This window comes from Bombina bombina, chromosome 1 (genome assembly GCF_027579735.1).
Source record: "Bombina bombina isolate aBomBom1 chromosome 1, aBomBom1.pri, whole genome shotgun sequence".
Taxonomy (NCBI): domain Eukaryota; kingdom Metazoa; phylum Chordata; class Amphibia; order Anura; family Bombinatoridae; genus Bombina; species Bombina bombina.
Window position 1 is genome coordinate 339,011,691 of NC_069499.1, and position 25,428 is coordinate 339,037,118.

Below are 25,428 nucleotides of genomic sequence, written 5' to 3' on the forward strand. Positions count from 1 at the left end.
GCTTAATTAGGAAGTGAAGGCTGTGAGACTCTGTCTTCCTTCGGGAATTAGTCATCTCCATATCAGGGGCGATAGGAGGTGTTGTCTCTTTTTCCAAGTTTTTTGCTTAGGGGATGGTTTTTCTGCCTGGGTTCGAGATGCTTTGCATTCTTCTCCCTTGGGTGTGGTCCTCTGGAACGTTAATCTGAAAGGATTATGGAGACTAGCCTTTCTTCTACTCTCTTTCATGTGACTGTTCTCGTTTTCATTTCCCTTAGTGTTGCCCTTGGGGACTTTGTCGCGGCATAGCACCTTGTTGGGGGGGGGGTGTTGACCTCCGGCTAAGGGTGTTCTCTTCCCTTTGGGCTGGGAATTACGAGTGAGTTCTGTACCTGTTCTTTGGGTTTCCTGGTTCTCATCCCCTGTGAGGTCTGATTGCTTCAGACAAGGTATCTTGTGTTCCCTGGGGGAGTCGTTCATTCTTGGACGATTCTGGGTCCAGAGTTCTTGTCTTGGATCCTTCTTGGATGTCTGGAGACTTATGATCCTGTGGACTGGTTCAGGACGACTCTGTTTTTTTTTCAGGGACCCTATGATGCGACACAGGGACTAGGTCATTGGGTTTGCAAGCAGGAAGGCCAGAGTTCTACCTTCGGGTACTGGTTATCAACTTTAAGGCCTGACTTGTCCTTCGGACGGAGTGTGCTCCTCTTCATGGGGAGTTTTTTTCTCTGTTGGGTCAACAGTGGTGTCTGGATGATATTTTCATTTGTTCCGTGTTTTGATCATACTATGGCTTCATGTCTTGTGGACATGTACGCTGTTCTTATCTGTGCCCTTACCTTTTGAGGGAATAGTTTGTCTTCCTTATGCGCTGGGGTTCCTCGACCTGGAGGGTTTTTATCCTGCCCTGTGTGTAGGAAGTTGGATCAGGTGGCTTATCTTTGTAAGGAGCAGCATCTGCTGCTCTGTGGGCGCTGTTCCACCTGTTGGAATGTGATCTCTCTTCGTAGAGACTGTCTGAGAGCTGTGACAGGTCTTTCTACGGTTCTATTGCACTTTTCTCTGTTCCAGGTGCCAGGGGTTCTCCTTGGGAGTGCCTTATTTTGGAGGAGCGGATTGGGTTGGCATCCGAGCTCTGTTGGGGTGGGTGAGTTTCCCTTTTTTTTTTTTTTTTTTTTTGCTTTTCATTTCCTGGGGGCTTGAGGTTGGGGTCTTTCTGTTCCCCCTGTCTATCAGACATGTCTGTCGCTTGGACTAGTCCAGTGTTAGAGCAGGATCTGAGATCTGTTGCTCTGATAAAATCGTCCTCTGCGCATTCGAGGTACGGTAAGCCTCTTGAGGTTTCTCCTTTCTCCATATTCAGGATTTATGGGAAGGACTGGTGGCTCTTAGATAGTCTGCGACGTTATCCGCTGGTTAGTGGATACTTAGCAATCTGAAGGATCCTATCTTCAGCTGCTTTCTGCTTGCCCTGCAAGTATTTAAGTTTCAGAGTCATTTTTAGATGACTGCAGCGTGCAGTGTTTTTGCTTCAGGTGATGTTTGTCAGACCTATCTGAGCTTGCTGCACAAAGTTTCGTTTCTGAATATTTCGATATTCTGAGCTACCTTTTTGCGACTTGGGGACCTTCAGTTACTTTTTAGAGTGCGGTTGCACTGTGTTGGGGGAAGATCCCCTCTGTTTTATCCCATGGTTTCTGTTTTTCTGGGGTCTGGGCGTTGCCTCCCCTTGTTTCTATGAGACTGGTAGGTCTCTGTTGGTCTGAAGTTCCTTATACTAGCTGGACAGCTAGCTCAGTATAATAATGCACTGTGGCTACTCTACACTGTAGCAAACCGAGTGTTGCAAGTCGATCCACAGCGCGAGGTCTACTCAGCCTTCCTCCTTTCGAGGTTGATATGATGAACAGCGCCTTGAGTCCCTTAAGGGGGATTAGCCGTGCTTTACAAGTACAATTATGTTTTCTCTGTGTCTTTCTTTCTCTGTGGAAGATTTCTGTAGCTTGTTCCCTTTCTTTAGTAAGGGGCGTGTTGTTTAGAGACCGACTGCTGGGCGATGGCGTCTCCTGGAGGTTGTTGACTCAATCGAGTCTAGTTCCTGCGATCTCTAGCAAGGCTTGTGGACTATCTGCTGGTCAGTGTCCTTGGGTCTTTTCCTATTTTTCATAGTTGTTCTCGGCTTCGGATGAAGCAGGATTTTGTTGGGTACGGGTTTTCAGGCCTGGTGCCCTCAGAATGGGCCGCCTCTTGTACCCTCCCGTTTTTGCATTCAGTGTCCTCTATAGCTTGGGTTATGTTTTCCCAAAAGTAATGAATGCAGCTGTGGACTCTTTCCATTTATGAAGAAAAACATAAATTATGCTTACCTGATAGTCAACAGCTCCCCGCCCAAGTTTTTATGTGGGGCGGCCGTAATTTTTGTTCTTCTGGCACCTTTTCACCCTGATATTTCTTCTACTGTTCCTTGTTCCTCAGCAGAATGACTGGGGGATGAGGGGAGTGGGAGGAGTATTTAAGCCTTTGGCTGGGGTGTCTTTGCCTCCTCCTGGTGGCCAGGTTCTGAATTCCCAAAAGTAATGAATGCAGCTGTGGACTCTTTTTTTCCATCTGAAGAAAAGAAAATTATCAGGTAAGCATAATTTATGTTTTTTGAGCCTCTGCTAAAGATGGATATTTAACAGACTACTTTTGACTTTTTGCATAAGGTTGTTTCTTCAGGTAACATTAGCATAGAGATTGCTGTTCTTACTTTGTGTTCTAATCCTAAAAATGCTTCAGAGAGAGATTTGCATTCTTTGGACATTTTTAGGGCATTTAAATATTACATTGATGCTACTAAGGACTTTAGACAAACTTCTAGGTTACAAACGCTCATTCATTTTTCTGGTCCTAGGAAGGGTCATAGTTTCTGCTGTTTATTTGGTCTCTTGGTTGCAACTTTTAATTCACAAAGATTATTTAGAGGCAGGTCAGCCTCCACAGCAGCATTCCAAAGGAATTTGGAAATAATTGTGCTTTATACAAAAAAAAATCATAACCACCATAAAAAGGGTGGGTCTCATGGACTCTTGCCAATATGAACAAAATTAATTTATCAGGTAATTTCTTACATAAATTATGTTTCCTTTCATGTAATTGGCAAGAGTCCATGAGCTAGTGAGGTATGGGATAGAAATACCCAAGATGTGGAACTCCTCACAAGAGTCACTAGAGAGGGAGGGATAAAATAAAAACAGCCATTTTCCACTGAGAAAATTAAATCCACAACTAAAAAAATAAGTTTTTCTCATAAATGAAAGAAAGAAACTTAAAACATAAGCAGAGGAATCAAACTGAAACAGCTGCCTGAAGAACGTTTCTACCAAAAACTGCTTCCGAAGAAGCAAATACATCAAAACTTTAGAATTTAGTAAATGCATGCAAAGAAGACCAAGTTGCTGCTTTGCAAATCTGATCAACTGAAGCTTCATTCTTAAAAGCCCACAACGTGGAGACTGATCTAGTAGAATGAGCTGTAATTCTCTGAGGCAGGGCCTGACCTGACTCCAAATAAGCCTGATGAATCAAAAGCTTTAACAAAATTGCCAAGGAAATGGCAGAAGCCTTCTGACATTTCCTAGAACCAGAAAAGATAACAAATAGACTAGAAGTCTTCCTGAAATCTTTAGTAGCTTCAACATAATATTTCAAAGCTCTTACCACATCCAAAGAATGCAAGGATTTCTCCAAAGAATTCTTAGGATTAGGACACAAAGAAGGGATAACAATTTCTCTATTAATGTTGTTAGAATTCACAACCTTAGGTAAGAATTTAAATGAAGTCCGCAAAACTGCCTTATCCTGATGGAAAATCAGAAAAGGAGATTCACAAGAAAGAGCAGATAATTCAGAAACTCTTTTAGCAGAAGAGATGGCTAAAAGGAACAACCCTTTCCAAGAAAGTAGTTTAATGTCCAAAGAATGCATAGGCTCAAATGGAGGAGCCTGTAAGGCCTTCATAACCAAATTAAGACTACAAGGAGGGGAGATTGATTTAATGACAGGCTTGATACGGATCAAAACCTGAACAAAACAGTGAATATCAGGAAGCTTAGCAATCTTTCTGTGAAATAAAACAGAAAGAGCAGAGATTTGTCCCTTTAGGGAACTTGCAGACAAACTTTTATCCAAACCATCCTGAAGAAACTGTAAAATTCTAGGAATTCTAAAAGAATGCCAGGAGAATTTATGAGAAGAACACCATGAAATATAAGTCTTCCAAACTCGATAATAAATCTTCCTAGAAACAGATTTACGAGCCTGTAATATAGTATTAATCACTGAGTCAGAGAGACCTTTATGACTAAGCACTAGGCGTTCAATTTCCATACCTTCAAATTTAATGATTTTAGATCCTTATGGAAAAACGGACCTTGAGACAGAAGATCTAGCCTTAAGGGAAGTGGGCAAGGTTGGCAGCTGGACATCCGACCAAGATCCGCATACCAAAACCTGTGAGGCCATGCTGGAGCTACCAGCAACACAAACAATTGTTCCATGATGATTTTGGAAATTACTTTTGGAAGAAGAACTTGAGGCGGGAAGATATAAGCAGGTTGGTAACACCAAGGAACTGCTGCTTCCGCCTGAGGATCCCTGGACCTAGACCGGTACCTGGGAAGTTTCTTGTTTAGATGGGAAGCCATCAGATCAATCTGAACAATCTGAGAAAAGACATCTGGATGAAGCGACCACTCCCCCGGATGTAAAGTCTGTCGGCTGATATAATCCGCTTCCCAATTGTCTATACCTGGGATATGAACCGCAGAAATTAGACAGACGCTGGATTCCGCCCAAGCAAGTATCCAAGATACTTCTTTCATGGCTTGGGGACTGCGAGTCCCATCCTGATGATTGACATATGCCACAGATGTGATATTGTCTGTCTGAAAACAAATGAACGGTTCTCTTCAACAGAGGCCACACCTGAAGAGCCCTGAAGATAGCATGGAGTTCTAAAATATTGATTGGTAACCTCGCCTCTTGAGGTTTCCAAACCCCTTGTGCTGTCAAAGATCCCCAGACAGCTCCCCAACCTAAAAGACTTGCATCTGTTGTGATCACAGTCCAGATTGGACGAACAAAAGAGGCCCCTTAAACTATACGATGGTGATCTAACTACCAAGTCAGAGAGAGTCGAACATTGGGATTTAAGGATATTAATTGTGATATATTTGTATAATCTCTGCACTATTGGTTCAGCATACAAAGCTGGAGAGGTCTCATATGAAAACGAGCAAAGGGGACTGTGTCCGATGCTGCAGTCATGAGACCTAAAACTTCCATGCACATAGCCACTGAAGGGAATGACTGAGACTGAAGGTTCCTACAAGCTGAAACCAATTTTAATCGTCTCTTGTCTGTTAGAGACAGAGTCATGGACACTGAATCTATCTGGAAACCTAAAAAGGTGACCCTTGTCTGAGGAATCAAAGAACTTTTTGGTAAATTGATCCTCCAACCATGTCTTTGAAGAAACAACACTAGTCGATTCGTGTGAGATTCTGCAGAATGTAAAGACTGAGCTAGTACCAAGATATCGTCCTAATAAGGAAATAGTGCAATACTCAGTTCTCTGATTACAGAGAGTAGGGCACCAAGAACCTTCGAAAAGATTCTTGGAGCTGTCGCTAGGCCAAACGGAAAAGCGAGAAATTGGTAATGCTTGTCTAGAAAAGAGAATCTCAGAAACTGATAATGGTCTGGATGAATCGGAATATGAGGATAAGCATTCTGTAAGTCTATTGTGGACATAAAATGCCCTTGCTGAACAAAAGGCAGAATAGTCCTTATAGTCACCATTTTGAAAGTTGGCACTCTTACATAACGATTCAAAATTTTCAGATCCAGAACTGTCCTGAAAGAATTTTCTTTCTTTGGGACAATGAATAGATTTGAATAAAACCCCAGACCCTGTTCCTGAAATGGAACTTGTATTATTTCCCCCTGAAAGCTCCAGATCTGAAACACACTTCAGAAAAGCTTGAGCCTTTACTGGATTTACTGGGATGCGTGAGAGAAAAAAACCTTCTCATAGGAGGTCTTAATCTGAATCCTATTCGGTACCTTTGAGAGACAATACTCTGAATCCAATGATTTTGGACAGAATCTGCCCAAATGTTTTGGAAGAATCTTAATCTGCCCCCTACCAGCTGAGCTGGAATGAAGGCCGCACCTTCATGCAGACTTGGGGGCTGGCTTTGGTTTCTTAAACGGTTTGGATTTACTCCAACTTGAAGAACGTTTCCAATTGCAACCAGATTCTTTGGGGGAAGGATTGGGTTTCTCTCCCTTATTTTGTTGAAAGGAACAAAAGCGGTTAGAAGCTTTAGATTTACCCTTAGGTCTTTTGTCCTGAGGCAAAAAAACTCCCTTCCCCCCAGTGACAGTTGAAATAATCGAATCCAACTGAGAACCAAAAAACTTATTACCTTGGAAAGAAAGAGATAGTAATCTAGACTTAGATACCATGTCAGCATTCCAATATTTAAGCCACAAAGCTCTTCTAGCTAAAATAGCTAAATACATAGATTTAACATCAATTTTGATGATATAAAAAATGGCATCACAAATAAAATGATTAGCATATTGAAGCAAGCGAACAATTCTAGACAGCTGCAACATCAACCATAGAAATGGCAGGCCTGAGGAGATGACCAGAATATAAAAAAGCTTTCCTTAGATAAGATTCAAGTTTCCTATCTAAAGGGTATTTAAAAGAAGTACTATCTTCCATAGGAATAGTAGTACGTTTGGCAAGAGTAGAAATAGCCCTATCAACTTGGATCTTTTCCCAAAACTCCAATCTAACTGCTGGCAAAAGATACAGTTTTTTAAACCTTGAAGAAGGAATAAAAGAAGTACCAGGCCTATTCCATTCCTTAGAAATCATATCAGAAATAGCATCAGGAACTGGAAAAACCTCTGGAGTAACCACAGGAGGTTTATAAACTGAATTTAAACGTTTACTAGTTTTAATATCAAGAGGACTAGTTTCCACAATATCCGATGTAATCAACACTTCTTTTAACAAGGAACGAATATACTCCATTTTAAATAAATAAGTAGATTTGTCGGTGTCAATATCTGAGGATAGATCCTCGACAGATGAGGATAATTCAGTATGTTGTCGGTCATTAGAAATTTCATCAACTTTATGAGAAGTTTTAAAAGACCTTTTACATTTATTAGAAGGCGGGATGTCAGACAAAGCCTTCTGAATCGCATCAGCAATAAAATCTTTTATATTCACAGGTATATCTTGTACATTAGATGTTGAAGGAACAACAGGCATAGTACTATTACTGAGGGACACATTCTCTGCATGTAAAAGCTTATCATGACAACTATTACATACAGCTCGAGATATAATATCCACAAATTTACAACAAGTGCACTTAGCTTTGTTAGAACTGTTATCGGGCAGCAGGGTTCCAACAGTGGTTTCTGAGACAGGACCAGGTTGAGACATATAAAGCAAAATTATCAATTTCCTTATATGGCAGTTTCAGGAATGAGAAAAAAATGCAAACGGCATAGCCCTCTAACATAGAAAAAAAGCAAGAGGCACATAGGAATGGGGTTTTAAATAATTAAATTATTTGGCGGCAAGTATGACGCACAACGTAACTGAAATTTGTTTGGCTCTAACAACATCCAGAAATGACACACTTGCGTCATTGACGACGCAACCTTAAGCAAGGAACTTGGCGGAACGACGAATTTGCATCATCGGACGTAACTTTGCGCCAAAAAAATTCTTGCGCCAAGAATGACGCAATAAACTTCGGCATTTTTCGCCCTCGTGAGCCTAAAAATATTTTCCTAGATATGCTTTTCCGAAATTTGAAACTGACAGTCTGCAAAAGGAAATATACATAAACCTGACTCATGGCAAATATAAGTACAATACATATATTTAGAACTTTATATTAATACATAAAGTGCTGAGAGTGTCTTAAGTAATGAAAACATACTTACCAAAAGACACCCATCCACATATAGCAGATAGCCAAACTAGTACTGAAACAGTTATCAGTAGAGGTAATGGAATATGAGAGTATATCGTCGATCTGAATAAGGGAGGTAGGAGATGAATCTCTACGACCGATAACAGAGAACCTATGAAATAGTTCTCCCGTGAGGAAAACCATTGCATTCAATAGTTGATACTCCCTTCACAACCCTCTGACATTCGCTGTACTCTGAGAGGAATCGGGCTTCAAAATGCTGAGAAGCGCATATCAACGTAGAATCTAAGCACAAACTTACTTCACCACCTCCATAGGAGGCAAAGTTTGTAAAACTGAATTGTGGGTGTGGTGAGGGGTGTATTTATCGGCATTTTGAGGTTTGGGAAACTTTGCCCCTCCTGGTAAGATTGTATATCCCATACGTCACTAGCTCACGGACTCTTGCCAATTACATGAAAGAATATATCATTTTAAATCCCTCCCTTTGTTTTTACTCGTGGACTCCCCATTTTGGGTTTTAATTCCCAGGATCTTGGACTCTCACCACCTTTATAAAACAAAAAAATTTTTATGCTTACTTAATAAATTCATTTTTTTTTTTTTTGGGATGTAGGTGACCCACCCTTATGGTTTTTTTTTTTTTTTTTTTAGGGTTAATTGTTTCTTAGCATATCATTTTTTCCTGTGCCTTTTTCTGTCTCATTCCTTTTTGTTACTTCACTTTGCTTGGCTATAAGTAAGACTGAGGTATGTGTGAAGTGGGAGAGGTTTTATAGGGCTCTTGGGTTTGGGAATCTTTGCCGCCTCCTAGTGGTAGAGAAGAGTAATTTCCAGGAGTAATGGATAGTGGACTCGAGTCCTGTCTAATTCCACCTGTGGTTGTTTTTTTAAAGTGCAAAAAACCTCCAGTCATTTTCTTTCTGTATTTCTCCGAATTTCATTAGACACTTGATTCATTTTTGATTAGATTAATTTACAAACACAATTTCATCTTAAATAAAGTCTGGTAAAATTCAGATGAACCACGTTTCCTGAAAAACTTGTTAAAACAGCTGAAGTGCCCTGAAGTGTAGACCTCCCAACTCCAAAAACTAAACACTGTTAACCCCCCAACCACTGACTCCTGCAACTAACCCTTGAACTGCTGGAGCTAACTGGCACACCACACTACACAATCAACCCCCACTTAATTTAAAGGACCAGTCAGTAGTATAGGATCTGCACATAAATAGGTTAACTTTAAAAAGACAATCATTTTAAAACGTGGCCGAAAAATGAAGCATATTGATTGAGAGAGTGTTTTGTAAAAGTATATTATTTTATTATTCTTTATTTATAAAGCGCCAACAGTTTCCGCAGCGCTGCCCATGGGTACAAGGATAACAGTACAATGGAGAAACAATACGACAAAACAGGGGGAATTGAGGGCCCTATTCCCGTGGGAACTTACATATACGTATATATATATAAAAGTATATATTTTCCTCGTCCCCTAAAGTCACATGGGTACCGTTATCCAATCACAATAGCATATACATATATGCAATTTCAGTGATGTACGATGCGCTAATTGGCTGGTGACGTACACATAAAAGAAGCGTGCACAGCATTATTTGGATAGAAGTTTGAACAGCGTTTGCTCCATTCTGTCATGCATACGCACTAAAACAATGATTATTCTAATTACTATAGCATGTCTATCAGATCTGTGTACATCCTACTCATGGCAGGGGTGGTTGGGATACGGTGCCTTAATTGAACATGCCAACAATTAAAAGTAAGAATTCATGTTTATTTACATTTACTTGTAGTACTTTAACGATGCAGATGCGTTATATTTCATATTTTCAATGCAACAATATTGATATTTCATGTTACCATTTTGAGACTATTGACTGGTCTTTTAACTTCTGCTAGACGCCCATGGTATAAAACCCTCCTAACTACGATCCTCTAATTGCGCTTAATTTTCTAACCACTAAACACCCTCCGCAACTTAAGCCCCTTCACAAGAAACCTCCTAAAGCAACTACTCCACCTTAAGAAACAACACCCCACCAATGTATCTCCCCCACGTTAACACTAATAAAAAAATTAATTTAAAAAAAAAAAAACATTGTAAAAGAAAAAAGGCACTGCAAAAAAACACCCTTGTCAGGAGTCCTCTTCCACCGAGACTGCCATTGCCATCTTATTTCAGATGAGTGGTCCACTCTGAGTCCTGGATCTGCTCTAATTTTCTGGTAAGTATACAGGTTTTCTTTTATTATTTTTGGCTGATTGAATTTAATTATTCTATGAATGATCATAGTTCCTATTGATTCATTTGAAAATTTCAAATCAACCAATACAAATAGTGACCATTCCCATTGGATGATTTTAATTAAATCAACCACTAGAAATTAAAGAGATCAGGAAAATACCTTTATACTGAAATGTGTCAGAACTGGTGAGGGAGCTTAAGAACAAAACTTAACTATCCATCTGGGAGAAGATAGTGGTAGTGGTAGCCCCATTTCTGATGGAAGATGATGGCTGTAGACAAGGAATCATGAAAGGGTATATTCAAAATGAGTGTTTTAGTATTTGGAGGGGGTATTTCTCTTGTAAGGTGTATCCAGTCCACGGATCATCCATTACTTGTGGGATATTCTCCTTCCCAACAGGAAGTTGCAAGAGGATCACCCACAGCAGAGCTGCTATATAGCTCCTCCCCTAACTGCCATATCCAGTCATTCTCTTGCAACTCTCAACAAACATGGAGGTAGTAAGAGAGAAGTGGTGAAATGTAGCTGTTATTTTGCTTCAATCAAAAGTTTATTATTTTTAAATGGTACCAGAGTTGTACTATTTTGTCCCAGGCAGAAAATAGAAGAATCTGCCTGTGATTTCTATGATCTTAGCAGGTTGTAACTAAGATTTATTGCTGTTCTCACACATGACTGAAGAAAGAGGTAACTTCAGTGGGGGAATGGCGTGCAGGTTATCCTGCTATGAGGTATGTGCAGGTAAGATTTTTCTAGAAGATGTGAATGCTAGAAAATGATGCTGATGCCAAATTTATGTAAGGTAAGCCTGAATACAGTGATTTAATAGCGACTGGTATCATGCTTACTTTCTGAGTTAATACTCTTTTATATTTACAATATAAAACGTTTGCTGGCATGTTTAAACGTTTTTATATATACTTTGGTGATAAAACTTTATTGGGGCCTAGTTTTTTTCACATGGCTGGCTTAAATTTGCCTAGAAACAGTTTCCTGAGGCTTTCCACTGTGTTACTATGAGTGGGAGGGGCCTAATTTAGCGCTTTTTTTGCGCAGTAACTTTTACAGACTGAGACATCCAGCTTCCTCCAGGAGTCCCCTGAATGCTATAGGACATCTCTAAAGGTCTCTTAGGCTTTCCAAAATCGTTTGTTGGGGAAGGTAGGCCCACAGCAAGGCTGTGGCAGTTTGGTGTGACTGTTAAAAAAACGTCTATCGTTTTTTTTTATCCGTTTTTTGAACGAAGGGGTTAATCATCCATTTGCAAGTGGGTGCAATGCTCTGTTAGCTTATTATACACACTGTAAAAAGTTCGTTTGATTTACTGCCTTTTTTCACTGTTTTTCAAATTCTGACAAAATTTGTTTCTCTTAAAGGCACAGTACCGTTTCTTATATTTGCTTGTTAACTTGATTTAAAGTGTTTTCCAAGCTTGCTAGTCTCATTGCTAGTCTGTACAAACATGTCTGACATAGAGGAAACTCCTTGTTCATTATGTTTAAAAGCCATGGTGGAACCCCCTCTTAGAATGTGTACCAAATGTACTGATTTCACTTTAAGCAATAAAGATCATATTCTGTCTTTAAAAAAATTATCAACAGAGGAATCTGACGAGGGGGAAATTATGCCGACTAACTCTCCCCAGATCCTTTGACTCCCGCTCAAGGGACTCACGCTCAAATAGCGCCAAGTACATCCAGGGCGCCCATAGCGTTTACTTTACAAGACATGGCGGCAGTCATGGATAATACACTGTCAGCGGTATTAGCCAGACTACCTGAATTTAGAGGAAAGCGAGATAGCTCTGGAGTTAGACGAAATACAGAGCATACTGACGCTTTAAGATCTATGTCTGATACTGCCTCACAATATGCAGAAGCTGAAGAAGGAGAGCTTCTTTCTGTGGGTGATGTTTCTGACTCAGGGAAGATGATGCAACCTGATTCTGATATCTCTACATTTAAATTTAAGCTTGAACACCTCCGCGTGTTACTCAGGGAGGTTTTAGCTGCTCTGAATGACTGTGATACAATTGCAGTGCCAGAGAAATTGTGTAGACTGGATAAATACTATGCAGTGCCGGTGTGCACTGATGTTTTTCCAATACCTAAAAGGTTTACAGAAATTATTACTAAGGAATGGGATAGACCAGGTGTGCCGTTCTCTCCCCCTCCTATTTTTAGAAAAATGTTTCCAATAGACGCCACCACACGGGACTTATGGCAGACAGTACCTAAGGTGGAGGGAGCAGTTTCTACTCTAGCAAAGCGTACTACTATCCCTGTCGAGGACAGTTGTGCTTTCTTAGATCCAATGGATAAAAAGTTAGAGGGTTACCTTAAGAAAATGTTTATTCAACAAGGTTTTATCCTACAGCCCCTTGCATGCATTGCTCCTGTCAATGCTGCTGCGGCGTTCTGGTTTGAGTCTCTGGAAGAGGCTTTACAGGTAGCGACTCCATTGGATGACATACTTGACAAGCTTAGAGCACTTAAGCTAGACAATTCTTTTGTTTCTGATGCCATTGTTCATTTGACTAAACTAACGGCTAAGAATTCTGGTTTTGCTATCCAGGCGCGCAGAGAGCTATGGCTTAAATCATGGTCAGCTGATGTTACTTCAAAGTCTAAGCTGCTTAACATTCCCTTCAAGGGGCAGACCCTATTCGGGCCTGGTTTGAAGGTTTATTGCTGATATCACTGGAGGAAAAGGTCATGCCCTTCCTCAGGATAGGTCCAAATCAAGGGCCAAACAGTCTAATTTTCGTGCCTTTCGAAACTTGAAGGCAAGTGCAGCATCAACTTCCCCTAATGCAAAACAAGAGGGAACTTTTGCTCAGTCCAAGACGGTCTGGAGACCTAACTAGACCTGGAACAAGGGTAAGCAGGCCAAAAAGCCTGCTGCTGCCTCTAAGACAGCATGAAGGATCGGCCCCCTATCCGGTAACGAATCTAGTAGGGGACAGACTTTCTCTCTTCGCCCAGGCATGGGTAAGAGATGTCCAGGATCCCTGGGCGTTGGAAATTATATCCCAGGGATATCTTCTGGACTTCAAGGCTTTCCCCCCAAAAGGGAGATTTCACCTTTCACAATTATTTGCAAACCAGAGAAAGAGAGAGGCATTCTTATACTGTGTACAAGACCTCCTAGTTACGGGAGGGATCCATCCAGTTCCAAAGGAGGAACAGGGACAGGGATTTTACTCAAATCTGTTTGTAGTTCCCAAAAAAAAGAGGGAACCTTCAGACCAATTTTGGATCTAAAGATCTTAAACAAATTCCTCAGAGTTCCATCATTCAAGATGGAGACTATTCGTACCATCCTACCTATGATCCAGGAGGGTCAATACATGACTACAGTGGATTTAAAGGATGCTTATCTTCACATTCCGATACACAAAGATCATCATCGGTTTCTCAGGTTTGCCTTCCTAGACAGGCATTACCAGTTTGTAGCTCTTCCCTTTGGGTTAGATACAGCCCCAAGAATTTTTACGAAGGTTCTGGGGTCGCTTCTGGCGGTCCTAAGGCCGCGGGGCATAGCAGTGGCCCCTTATTTAGACGACATCCTGATTCAGGCGTCAAACTTCCAAATTGCCAAGTCTCATACGGACATAGTGTTGGCATTTCTGAGGTCGCATGGGTGGAAGGTGAACGAGGAAAAGAGTTCTCTATCCCCCCTCACAAGAGTTTCCTTCCTAGGGACTCTGATAGATTCTGTAGAAATGAAAATTTACCTGACGGAGTCCAGGTTATCAAAACTTCTAAATTCCTGCCGTGTTCTTTATTCCATTCCTCGCCCTTCAGTGGCTCAGTGCATGAAAGTAATCGGCTTAATGGTAGCGGCAATGGACATGGTGCCGTTTGCACGCCTACATCTCAGACCGCTGCAACTCTGCATGCTCAGTCAGTGGAATGGGGATTACACAGATTTGTCCCCTCTACTAAATCTGAAACAAGAGACTAGGGATTCTCTTCTCTGGTGGCTATCTCGGGTCCATCTGTCCAAAGGTATGACCTTTCGCAGGCCAGATTGGACAATTGTAACGACAGATGCCAGCCTTCTAGGTTGGGGTGCAGTCTGGAACTCCCTGAAGGCTCAGGGATCGTGGACTCAGGAGGAGTCACTCCTTCCAATAAACATTCTGGAACTAAGAGCGATATTCAATGCTCTTCAGGCTTGGCTTCAACTAGCGACAATGAGGTTCATCAGATTTCAGTCGGACAACATCACGACTGTGGCTTACATCAACCATCAAGGGGGAACAAGGAGTTCCCTAGCGATGTTAGAAGTCTCAAAGATAATTCGCTGGGCAGAGATTCACTCTTGCCACCTATCAGCTATCCATATCCCAGGTGTAGAGAACAGGGAGGCGGATTTTCTAAGTCGACAGACTTTTCATCCCGGGGAGTGGGAACTCCATCCGGAGGTGTTTGCACAATTGGTTCATCGTTGGGGCAAACCAGAGCTGGATCTCATGGCGTCTCGCCAGAACGCCAAGCTTCCTTGTTACGGATCCAGGTCCAGGGACCCCAAGGCAACGCTGATAGATGCTCTAGCAGCCCCTTGGTCCTTCAACCTGGCTTATGTGTTTCCACCGTTTCCTCTGCTCCCTCGTCTGATTGCCAAAATCAAGCAGGAGAGAGCATCGGTGATCTTGATAGCGCCTTTGTGGCCACGCAGGACTTGGTATGCAGATCTAGTGGACATGTCATCTTTTCCACCATGGACTCTGCCGCTGAGACAGGACCTTCTATTTCAAGGTCCTTTCAACCATCCAAATCTAATTTCTCGGAGGCTGACTGCCTGGAGATTGAACGCTTGATTTTATCAAAGCGTGGTTTCTCCGAGTCAGTCATTGATACCTTAATTCAGGCACGAAAGCCTGTCACCAGGAAAATCTATCATAAGATACGGGGTAAATATCTTTGCTGGTGTGAATCCAAGGGCTACTCATGGAGTAAGGTCAGGATTCCCAGGATATTATCTCTTCTCCAGGAAGGATTGGAGAAAGGATTGTCAGCTAGTTCCTTAAAGGGACAGATTTCTGCGCTATCTATTCTTTTGCACAAGTGTCTGGCGGATGTCCCAGACGTTAAGGCATTTTGTCAGGCTTTAGTTAGAATCAAGCCTGTGTTTAAACCTGTTGCTCCACCTTGGAGCTTAAATTTGGTTCTTAAAGTTCTTCAGGGGGTTCCGTTTGAACCTCTTCATTCCATAGATATCAAACTTTTATCTTGGAAAGTTCTTTTTTTGGTAGCTATTTCCTCGGCTCGTAGAGTTTCCGAGTTATCTGCCTTACAATGTGATTCTCCTTATCTGATCTTCCATGCAGATAAGGTAGTTCTGCGTACCAAACCTGGGTTTTTACCTAAGGTGGTATCTAATAAGAATATCAATCAAGAGATTGTTGTTCCGTCTTTGTGTCTATTACACAATCTGGACGTGGTTCGTGCTTTAAAGTTTTACTTACAAGCTACTAAAGATTTTCTTCAAACATCTGCTTTGTTTGTTGTCTACTCTGGACAGAGGAGAGGTCAAAAGGCTTCGGCAACCTCTGTTTCTTTTTGGCTAAGAAGCATAATCCGCTTAGCCTATGAGACTGCTGGCCAGCAGCCTCCAGAAAGGATTACAGCTCATTCTACTAGAGCTGTGGCTTCCACATGGGCCTTTAAAAATGAGGCTTCTGTTGAACAGATTTGCAAGGCGGCGACTTGGTCTTCGCTTCATACTTTTTAAAAATTCTACAAATTTGATACTTTTGCTTCTTCTGAGGCTGTTTTTGGGAGAAAGGTTTTACAGGCAGTGGTACCTTCCATTTAAGTACCTGCCTTGTCCCTCCCTTCATCCGCGTACTTTAGCTTTGGTATTGGTATCCCACAAGTAATGGATGATCCGTGGACTGGATACACCTTACAAGAGAAAACATAATTTATGCTTACCTGATAAATTTATTTCTCTTGTGGTGTATCCAGTCCACGGCCCGCCCTGTCATTTTATGGCAGGTATTTTTTAAACTACAGTCACCACTGCACCCTATGGTTTCTCCTTTCTCTGTTTGTTTTTGGTCGAATGACTGGATATGGCAGTTAGGTTAGGAGCTATATAGCAGCTCTGCTGTGGGTGATCCTCTTGCAACTTCCTGTTGGGAAGGAGAATATCCCACAAGTAATGGATGATCCGTGGACTGGATACACCACAAGAGAAATAAATTTATCAGGTAAGCATAAATTATGTTTTTTTCATTTTTCTGTAATTGGGTTAGTGTTAGGTTTCGATGTCTGTTAGAGGACTATGTGTGCTGGGGGTGTCCCCGTTTAGGGGGTTTGTTGCAATAGGGGATTAGATTAGTGGGGTTGTAGTTAGGGGAGTTAGTCGCATGGTGAGTTTTGCTGTTAGGGGGCTAGTGCAGTTAGTGAGTTTGCAGTTAGGGGGGATTTGGTGCAGGCTGGATGTGGGAGGGTAATGATACAGTGAGGAGTCCAGCAGCTATAAGTATGTGTGGTGTTGGCGGGTATTGAGTCAGATAATGTTGAAGTTTAGGGAATAAGTGCAGCAGCAGATAGGTTGTTTTGTTTGTTTTTTTAATAATAAAAATTGCCAAATTAAATTTGTGCATCCATTTTTATTTCAGTTTGTCTAGGGGAAAGTGCGTTATTTATTTTTGGTGCAAATGCAATGAATAAAAACTTGTTAAACGTTGCATATGGAACTAACAAATGCATATCTCTAGTGTATATTCAATATGGAAAAGTGACTGCAGAAGAGCACAATACAATAAAGATTCATTGATCCATGTCCACATTCCATACCCAGGAAGACACTATAAATACTCTATGGTCACGAGGCAACCTACAGCAGCTGTCAAACCTTACTAAAACTAAATCTGTGGGAGTCGGATTGTTGCTTGTTCTAACCAGTTATCCATATTATTTGTTCCTGTTTGTTCAGATTGTGGCCTGTTTCTCATGGGGCATTGACCCCAAGCGTCCAGAGAAAATGAACAATAAAAACTGTAGGAGATAGTCAATCACTACCCTCCAGAGCAATGAATGATTAAGCTTAAAATATGTAATTTATGTAGCTAGTGTGGTTACATGGTAAAGGATTATTGGCACAAGTGAAGATGTGGGAGCCGTTTTATATAGTGGAGAAAGAAAACTTGAGTTAAAGGAACATTCCAGCCAAAATTTGAATCCACATTGATACATTTAAGTTTTGAATAGAAGCATTTTTGCAATACGCATGTATTAGCAAAAATGCTTCTAATAAAAGCTATAGCTGTTTCAAAAGTGTATTTAAAAGGACACTGAACTCATTTTTTTCTTTCATGATTCAGATAGAGCATGCAATTTTAAGCAACTTTCTAATTTACTCCTATTATAGTTTTTTTCTTCATTCTCTTGATATCTTTATTTGAAATGCAACAATGTAAGTTTAGATGCCGGCCCATTTTTGGTGAACAGCCTGTATTGTTCTTGCTGATTGGTGGATTAATTTAACCGACCAATAAACAAGTGTTGTCCAGGGTCCTGAACGAAAAAATAGCTTAGATGCCTTCTGTTTCAAATAAAGATAGCAAGAGAACAAAGAAGAATTGATAATAGGAGTAAATTAGAAAGTTGCTTAAAATTCCATCCTCTATCTGAATCACGAAAGAAAAAATTTGGGTTCAGTGTCCTTTTAAGTATTCACTGTGCACCAGCATTTTAAACACAGCACTTGCTCAGAGAGCCTAATGTGCTTGTACCTTCTGGTAATTACTCTATTTGTTAATTGCTGACATGATACAAGCCCCACTGGCACTCTGAACAGCTGCAGTATATACCATGCTGGTGCACTACGAATATCTAGCTATCCTTTACACACAGAAAAAATCTTAACATTGATATCTTTTACTAGAAGCAATTTTGCCACTACATATATATTGCCAGTATGTTTGTATTCACAAATGTAATTAATCTATGTGCATTTAAATATTGACTGGAATGTCCCTTTAATATCATTACTTGCTAAGCAGTGTATCACGTATTGTATTGTGGACACACTGATAAAGTTTTGCTATCGTAATAGCACAGAAAAGTAAGTAGTTAAATCAGTGGTAATAAAATGTTGCCAATGTTAAGATGCCGACATCTCAATGTTGCTTGATTGCCTGGCTAATTGTTGCATTTCTAAAGCAAACAGGTGTTTTCTTCATAAACTGGGAGAGTCCACAGCTGCATTCATTACTTTTGAGAATTCAGAACCTGGCCACCAGGAGGAGGCAAAGACACCCCAGCCAAAGGCTTAAATACCTCCCCCACTTCCCTTATCCCCCAGTCATTCTTTGCCTTTCGTCATAGGACGTTGGCAGAGAACTGTCGGAAGATTAATGATAGTCCTGGAGGGTAGTACTCTTCGAAATGGGACTGGAGTTTTAAGTAATGTTGTCAGCCTCTCAATGAGAGCATGGATGAATATTAGACTCCGGAGATGCAGGGAGAGTCTTTCTGCGAAACCATACCGACTCATGTTAACAGCTCCTTAGCAATCAGCGTTGACGAGTTTCCCTGCCTGCTTTTTTCACTCAAGTCCATGTCAGAAGTGAGGCTACTATCTGTCACACTTGAAGGGCCTTGTTCCTGTTCCACAGCGTAGATTCCGGTAAGATCATTTAATTTTACTACAATGATGTGAATGTAATGTAAATAAAGAAGTCAGGGTCTCAGTGGAACTCCTTTATCTTTAAAGAATCAAGGGTTAATATCTCCTGAGGGGGGTTATTGAACAGGGGGGACTTTAATCATGTTCGTTATGTGATTCTGTCTGCTAATGTGTAGTGATACTTGGTCTCGTGGCTATATCGGAACATAACAGCCTTTTTGTCAGGCTGCGCGGCCCTGGTGGTCTTGGCGCTCTTCTCTCTGGCCTGCACGTTGTACCTTGTGACTAGGCGTGGTCACGTTCTGTCCTCCATTTCCATATTCCTGACCTCATGGCAACGGAGAGAGTCTGTTTTGCTAGTTGTCTGGGTCACAGGAGGTGGTGAGTGCCCCAGCCATTGGGGGTGTAAGGTGCCGTTTTTTTTATTTTTTTTTATTTTGTATCCATAATTTCTATCACCTAGTTATGGAGGATTCTGATTTTTTGGAGATGGATGTCTCTGATTCAGATTCTACTTCTTGTGAAGAGTATGAAATGGCCCGGGTAATGCATGCCCATCAGTTATGTTCCGAATGACCCTCTAGAGTGCTCTCCTCTTCTCCCGAAACAGGTAACTTGGAGTCCGCCGAGCCATCCGCCCCTGGGGATCCCATATCCTGTGAGGTGCGTCCCCTAGAACCTTTTTTGGCTACGCAAGCAGGTATCCCTAATGCCATTACCCCTTCTCCGGAATGCAGCTTGTTTCCTCCAGAGGTTACGGCACGGTTCTGCATGGCCATATCTATGGCTTTGGCGCATTTACATCTTCCAGGGAGGGAGGTGTTGCTGAGATACTGTCCGTGTTCTGTAAACCAGGGCTCTTCAGGCGTGGGATCGTCTGGGTTGGACCAGCCATCTTGGGAAACGGTTTCCTCTGAAGCTTCAGGGGCCCAACCCTCGGGGTCGGGTCGTCAGCTTCCCCCGGAGGAGGTAAGACTTGCTTTTCGTTATAGACTGGCACGCCTTTGTGTCCTGCTGCGGCATGTTTTGTCGGTGCTAGAGGATCCCAGTCCTACTAGGTTGAGGGATCCTCGGTCTTCTGTTCCTGACTGCAAGCTGGGTTAGACGTGTGGGGATGAAGTTAATCTCCTTGTCGTCTCTAATTTAGTTTTCCTTTTTTGGGTATCTTATTCCAGTTCTGAGTTTCGGAAGAATGGGGTTTCTGATTGGCTGGTCCTATTAGTGTGCCTTTTTTTCTTGGGCGTTCACCTGCGGGTTCTGCCCTCCTTTTCTTTGATCCCGTTAGGATGTATTTTATTTAATTTTATGAAAACTCATGTCTGTTATAATGTTTTCCTTTGTAAACATTTTGTTCTCTGGAATTTGATACTTGCGATTTTGTGGTCGCATTGGACGCTTCTGCGAAAGTTATATGATAGGTTAGGACATTGTTATGTCTACCTTTTGTTTAATTTGTCTATCCCTTCTAGGGTCTCGACTTTCTGTGACCTTGGACAGTTCTTGGGTGCCCTATGTATCAGGCTGGTCCTCGTTGAGTACTAGTTTTCTGTTCATTGGGGTCTATATCAGACACGTGGTGCCCGTTATACCTGGCTAGTCCAGTTGGGGTGCCGAGTGGCTCACTCTTGTGTTGAGTTTCGTTCTCTTGTTTTTCGTTGCAAGTTATAGGTGGCCTTTCATTCCTAGACGTCAGGCTGGTCCTCATTTATTATTCTGGGGGCATCAGAGTGGATTGTGCTCAGTCCTAATTGTCCTACCCATGCTTAGCTGGTGGGGTTTCCGAGGTTCGGATCCTGCTAAGGCGTACTCTGTAGGCTCCTGGGTTCTTTTGGTTCAGGTGCTAGAGTTTTTTTCTCCTTCCCATAGTGGGTCGGAGGTTCAGAGTATTCCATGGACGCCTGTGGTGCCAGGTACTGGTGGTGTTTGTCTCGTCTCCTTCTTTGAGGCTTCCTTTGAGATTGTCCTCTTGGACTCTGTTTCCTTGATGACGGTACCTCTCCTTTCGGGTCAAGGCTGATTGGGCCTTTTGTCCCCTTTCCTTGGGGCTGGCCTTCTGGTCATCTGTTTCAGGAAGTTAGGGTCTTTTGGGGTTTTTTCTACTTCCGGGATCTTGTCTGCTCTCATATTCTTGGAGCTCTGCAGATTATGTTGTCTCTTTTTTTCCTGTGTTTGCCCCTGCCTAGGCATTTGAGTTTCATTCGCCAGGGGTTAGAATGCTTGTCCATTCGTAAATCCTCGAGCTGTAGGTACTTCTGGGAAGTTGATCCTGAGAGGATCTTAGGAGACTATTGTTATCTTCACAATCCAGATGTTTGTTGTCCCTAGAGCCTTTAGGGATCAATCGGTATTTGATCTTTTGGTCCATCTACAGCTTTACACTCCATACCTGTGTGCGTGTGAGCTATTTTTGTTTTCCCTCCCTTTGGGGTGGACTTGTCATTCCACAGTATCCGCCTGGTGCCCGGAGGACCTTTTTCTTCCTCTGTTCAGTGTGGTTGTTCCCTCTGCTTTGCGTGCAGGGTGTCAGGAAAGGGCTGGGTTTCTTGTGACATGCCATTACTGTAGTTTCAGTAGAGGTTCTCCTTTTGTTAGTGTCCTTAGTCTTCAGGAAGCGAGCTGCGACTGGGTTCTGGAACCCAAGCTCTTTTTGGGGGGGGTGGATCTCCTCCCTTTTCCTTCCTGAAGGTCTTGGTGATTCGGGGAATTTTTAATTCCTTTGTTTTTTGGACATTGCCAGTCGCTTTGGTGCTGGGTCTGTTGCCCGGAGTGAGGGTTAGGGATCTGTTGAACGTTGACAGTGTATCATAGATCTTGTGAGCCTTCCTTAGGTGGAAGGTTTCGTGGTGGATCCCTCCTCAGCAGGTAGTTTTTCTCTGCTGGTTCTTGGTACTATCCTTCCTTACCTGCTTTTCTTGGGAAAGTGTTGTTCTGTACTTCTTTGTACTTCTGGTCCTGTGCAGTTTACTAGCTTGGTTAGCTAGGATGGGCAACTTCTGTTCGCTTAGACCACCTTTGCAGCCAGAAGCATATGGCTTTCAAAGGAGCATGTTCAGATATTCAGATGCTGTTTTTTCACGGCTCCTGGGGACGGTTTGTCTTCATTTGCTCTGTCCTGTGTGCAAGTTTGCACTCTGCGTAGGGAAGGGGTTCTACCTTTCCCCCTTAGTTTTTCAGGGCTTTACTTTGGTCCCATAGAATCCATGCAGATAGGGGTCTGGGATTTTCCTCCCTTGCTCTGCTAGGGCGGTAGGGTCCTTCGTCGGATTTTCCCTGTTTCATCCTTGGTTACTCTTTGAGTTACCCTTGTGTTTTTTCTTTATTGCCCTAGTCTTTTTGTTTTTTTAGGGGTTCTTTCAGACTCCCTTATCTGAAACCTTAGTCTTCCCTTCCGGGAGAATGTGGATGTTTCCCTTCCTTCTGGTCGGGGGTGAGTTTATTCACGGGCTGAGAGCCTGCGGGTCTTGGTCTCCTCAGAGGCTTTTGGGCTCAGTCGAGTATAGTGATCTGAGCAGTCTCTAACAAGGGCCCTGCTGGTTCTAACTGTTGGGCAGTTACTTGTGCCTTTCATTTTTGTCCTTTCTGCTTCTGGTGAAGCGTTTTTTTTTTTTTTTTTTTTTTTTTTTTTTTTTTTGGGGAGTTCGGGTGTTTTCAGGCTATGGTGTCCTCAGAATGGGCTGCCTTTTGTACCCGCCCGTTTTGCATTCAGTGTCCTCCATAGCTTGGGTATTGTTTTCCCAAAAGTAATGAATGCAGCTGTGGACTCTCCCCATTTATGAAGAAAAACTTTAAATTATGCTTACCTGATAATTTTCTTTTCTTCAGACGGGGAGAGTCCACAGCTCCCCGTCCGCGTTTTATATGATGCAGCTGTAATTTTTGTTTTGTTCTTCTGGCACCTTTTTTTTTTACCCTATTTCTCCTACTGTACCTTGTTCCCTCGGCTGAATGACTGGTGGATGAGGGAAGTGGGGGAGGTATTTAAGCCTTTGGCTGGGTTGTCTTTTCCTCCCCCCGGTGGCCAGCTTCTGAATTCCCAAAAGAAATGAATGCAGCTGTGGACTCTCCCTGTCTGAAGAAAAGAAAATTATCAGGTAAGCATAATTTAAAGTTTTTCTTCATAAACGGGGAGAGTCCACTGCTGCATTCATTACTTTTGGGAAAACAATACCAAGCTATGGAGGACACTGAATGCAAAACGGGCGGGTACAAAAGGCAGCCCATTCTGAGGGCACCATAGCCTGAAAACACCCAAACTCCCAAAACCCCCCCCCCCAAAAAAAATGCTTCACCAGAAGCAGAAAGGACAAAAATGAAAGGCACAAGTAATTGCCCAACAGTTAGAACCAGCAAGGCCCTTGTTAGAGACTGCTCAGATCACTATACTCGACCGAGCCCAAAAGCCTCTGAGGAGACCAAGTCCCGCAGGCTCTCAGCCCGTGAATAAGTTTTTCATCAACCTCCGCAAACGAAATCAACAAGTGGTGTCTTCCTCTTTTTAGTATTTTGGCTGCCAGAGAAGTCTGCATAAAATTGATTAACTGTACCCTGCAAAGCTCTCCAACAACCAATGGTTTAACCCAACCCTATCCCTAAAGGTGCCATTTTGTTTCAGCTGTGATTTATGGGTTGTTGTTTTTTTTCTTTTCTTTCTCAGATAAAGCAGCAACATTCTCAGTGTATTGTTTCAATAGTTTGATAGACTCAACCTTATTAGTTTATATTCTGTTGACTTTGCAAAAAAATTTTTTTGAAGAAGCCCTCTTTTTTTAAGTACTGCACATTTATACTGAACATATGAGTTCTTATACTTGTAATATAGCTTAAAAATGTGTATGGACATAAAAGCAGTCTTTTTTATAATCTATGGTAATGTTTTATTTGTTAAAGGGATAGTCTAGTCAAAATTAAACTTTAAGGATTCAGATGGTGCATGTAATTTTAAGCAACTTACTAATTTACTCCTATTATCAATTTTCTTCGTTCTCTTGGTATCTTTATTTGAAAAAGCAGAAATATACGCTTATGAGCCAGCCTATTTTTGGTTCAGAACCTGGGTAGCACTTTATTGGTGTCTAAATGTAACCACCAATCAGCAAGCGCTACCCGGCCCCTAAGCTTACATTCAAATAAAGGTACCAAGAGAACGAAGAATAATTGATAATAGCAGTAAATTAGAAAGTTACTTAAAATTGCATGCTCTTTCTGAATCATGCAAGTTTAGTTTTGACTAGACTATCCCTTTAAGGGCCTTCTGTATTAAGAGTACTTCCCTTGCTCTATCCCACTGCTCCATGTATTTAGTACATATTGCATGTTATCATGTGAGAATGATGCATTCTGCAGTGACCCATTCTAAGACGCATCACAAGAACAATACTGATTGTTTTCATTGCTTCTGTATTTCTCTGGTTTGTTTGGCCCCAGACAAAACGTACTGCTCTGCATGACCCCCACTATTAAAACAGTGTAAGTGCCACCCTGATACAACCTTGATTATCGCTCCCTTTGAATAATAAATGTTTGTACTAAATTACAGTGCTGTAGTCAGTGAAAAGAACTACAACCACAAAGCTATGCAACAGTTTGCATTTTACGTAAATATTAGACTTTAAAGTGTCATAAAACCCCACATTTTTCTTACAGGATTCAGGCATATCATTCAATTTTATACAGCTTTACAATTTACTTCTGTTATCAGAATTGCTAAAATCTCTTGGTATCCTTTATTGAAGGAAAATCAATGCACTACTGAGAGCTAGCTGATCACATCAAATGAGCCAGTGATAACAGGCATGTAAGCGCAGCCACTATTCAGCAGCTAGCTCCCAGTAGTACATTACCACTCCTGAGTCTACCTTGGTATGCCTTTTTAGCAAAAGTTAACAAGAGAATAAAGCAAATTAGATAATATAAGTAAATTGGAAAGTAGTTTAAAATTGCATGCTCTCTTGTGAAAGACATTTTGGGTTTTATGTCCTTTTAAAGGGGAGATGTGGTTACCTACTTTATATTGTAATGTCTCTTCTCTAAAAATATAATTTTTGTGTTGCTTCTGCAGGTAGAATGTTTGAAGGATCAGCAGAAACCATGCTTGCTTCACTGGACACTGTAGCCTCTCTAAGTGACAACACATTGCTCTGGCCAGGTATGTGCAAGGAGTATCCAAATGTGCCTATAAACCTCATAAAGTCTACAGAATCTACTTCTTCAGTGACACCTTGTGGTAAATCAGAGAATCTGTGCAAAATGTGCCTATAAACCTCAAAAGGTCTACAAAATCTGCTTCTTTAGTGACACCTTGTGGTAAATCAAATAATCTGTGCAAAATGTGCCTATAAACCTCACAAGGTCTACAAAATCTGCTTCTTTAGTGACACCTTGTGGTAAATCAAATAATCTGTGCAAAATGTGCCAATAAACCTCACAAGGTCTACAAAATCTGCTTCTTTAGTGACACCTTGTGGTAAATCAAAGAATGTGCAAGATGTGCAGCTACAACTGCATAGTTTAATCATGGAACA

At 41.7% G+C, this 25,428-nt stretch overlaps 1 protein-coding gene across 1 annotated transcript in view; it reads left to right on the forward strand.

Annotated features, from left to right (window-relative positions):
• Nucleotides 1–25,428, forward strand: part of LOC128645272 (probable hydrolase PNKD) — a 408,654-nt gene that overhangs the window by 330,620 nt on the left and 52,606 nt on the right. Inside the window, 1 exon segment of the mRNA XM_053698128.1 lies at nucleotides 24,966–25,052. Within this exon segment, the coding sequence (XP_053554103.1) occupies nucleotides 24,966–25,052 (87 nt within the window).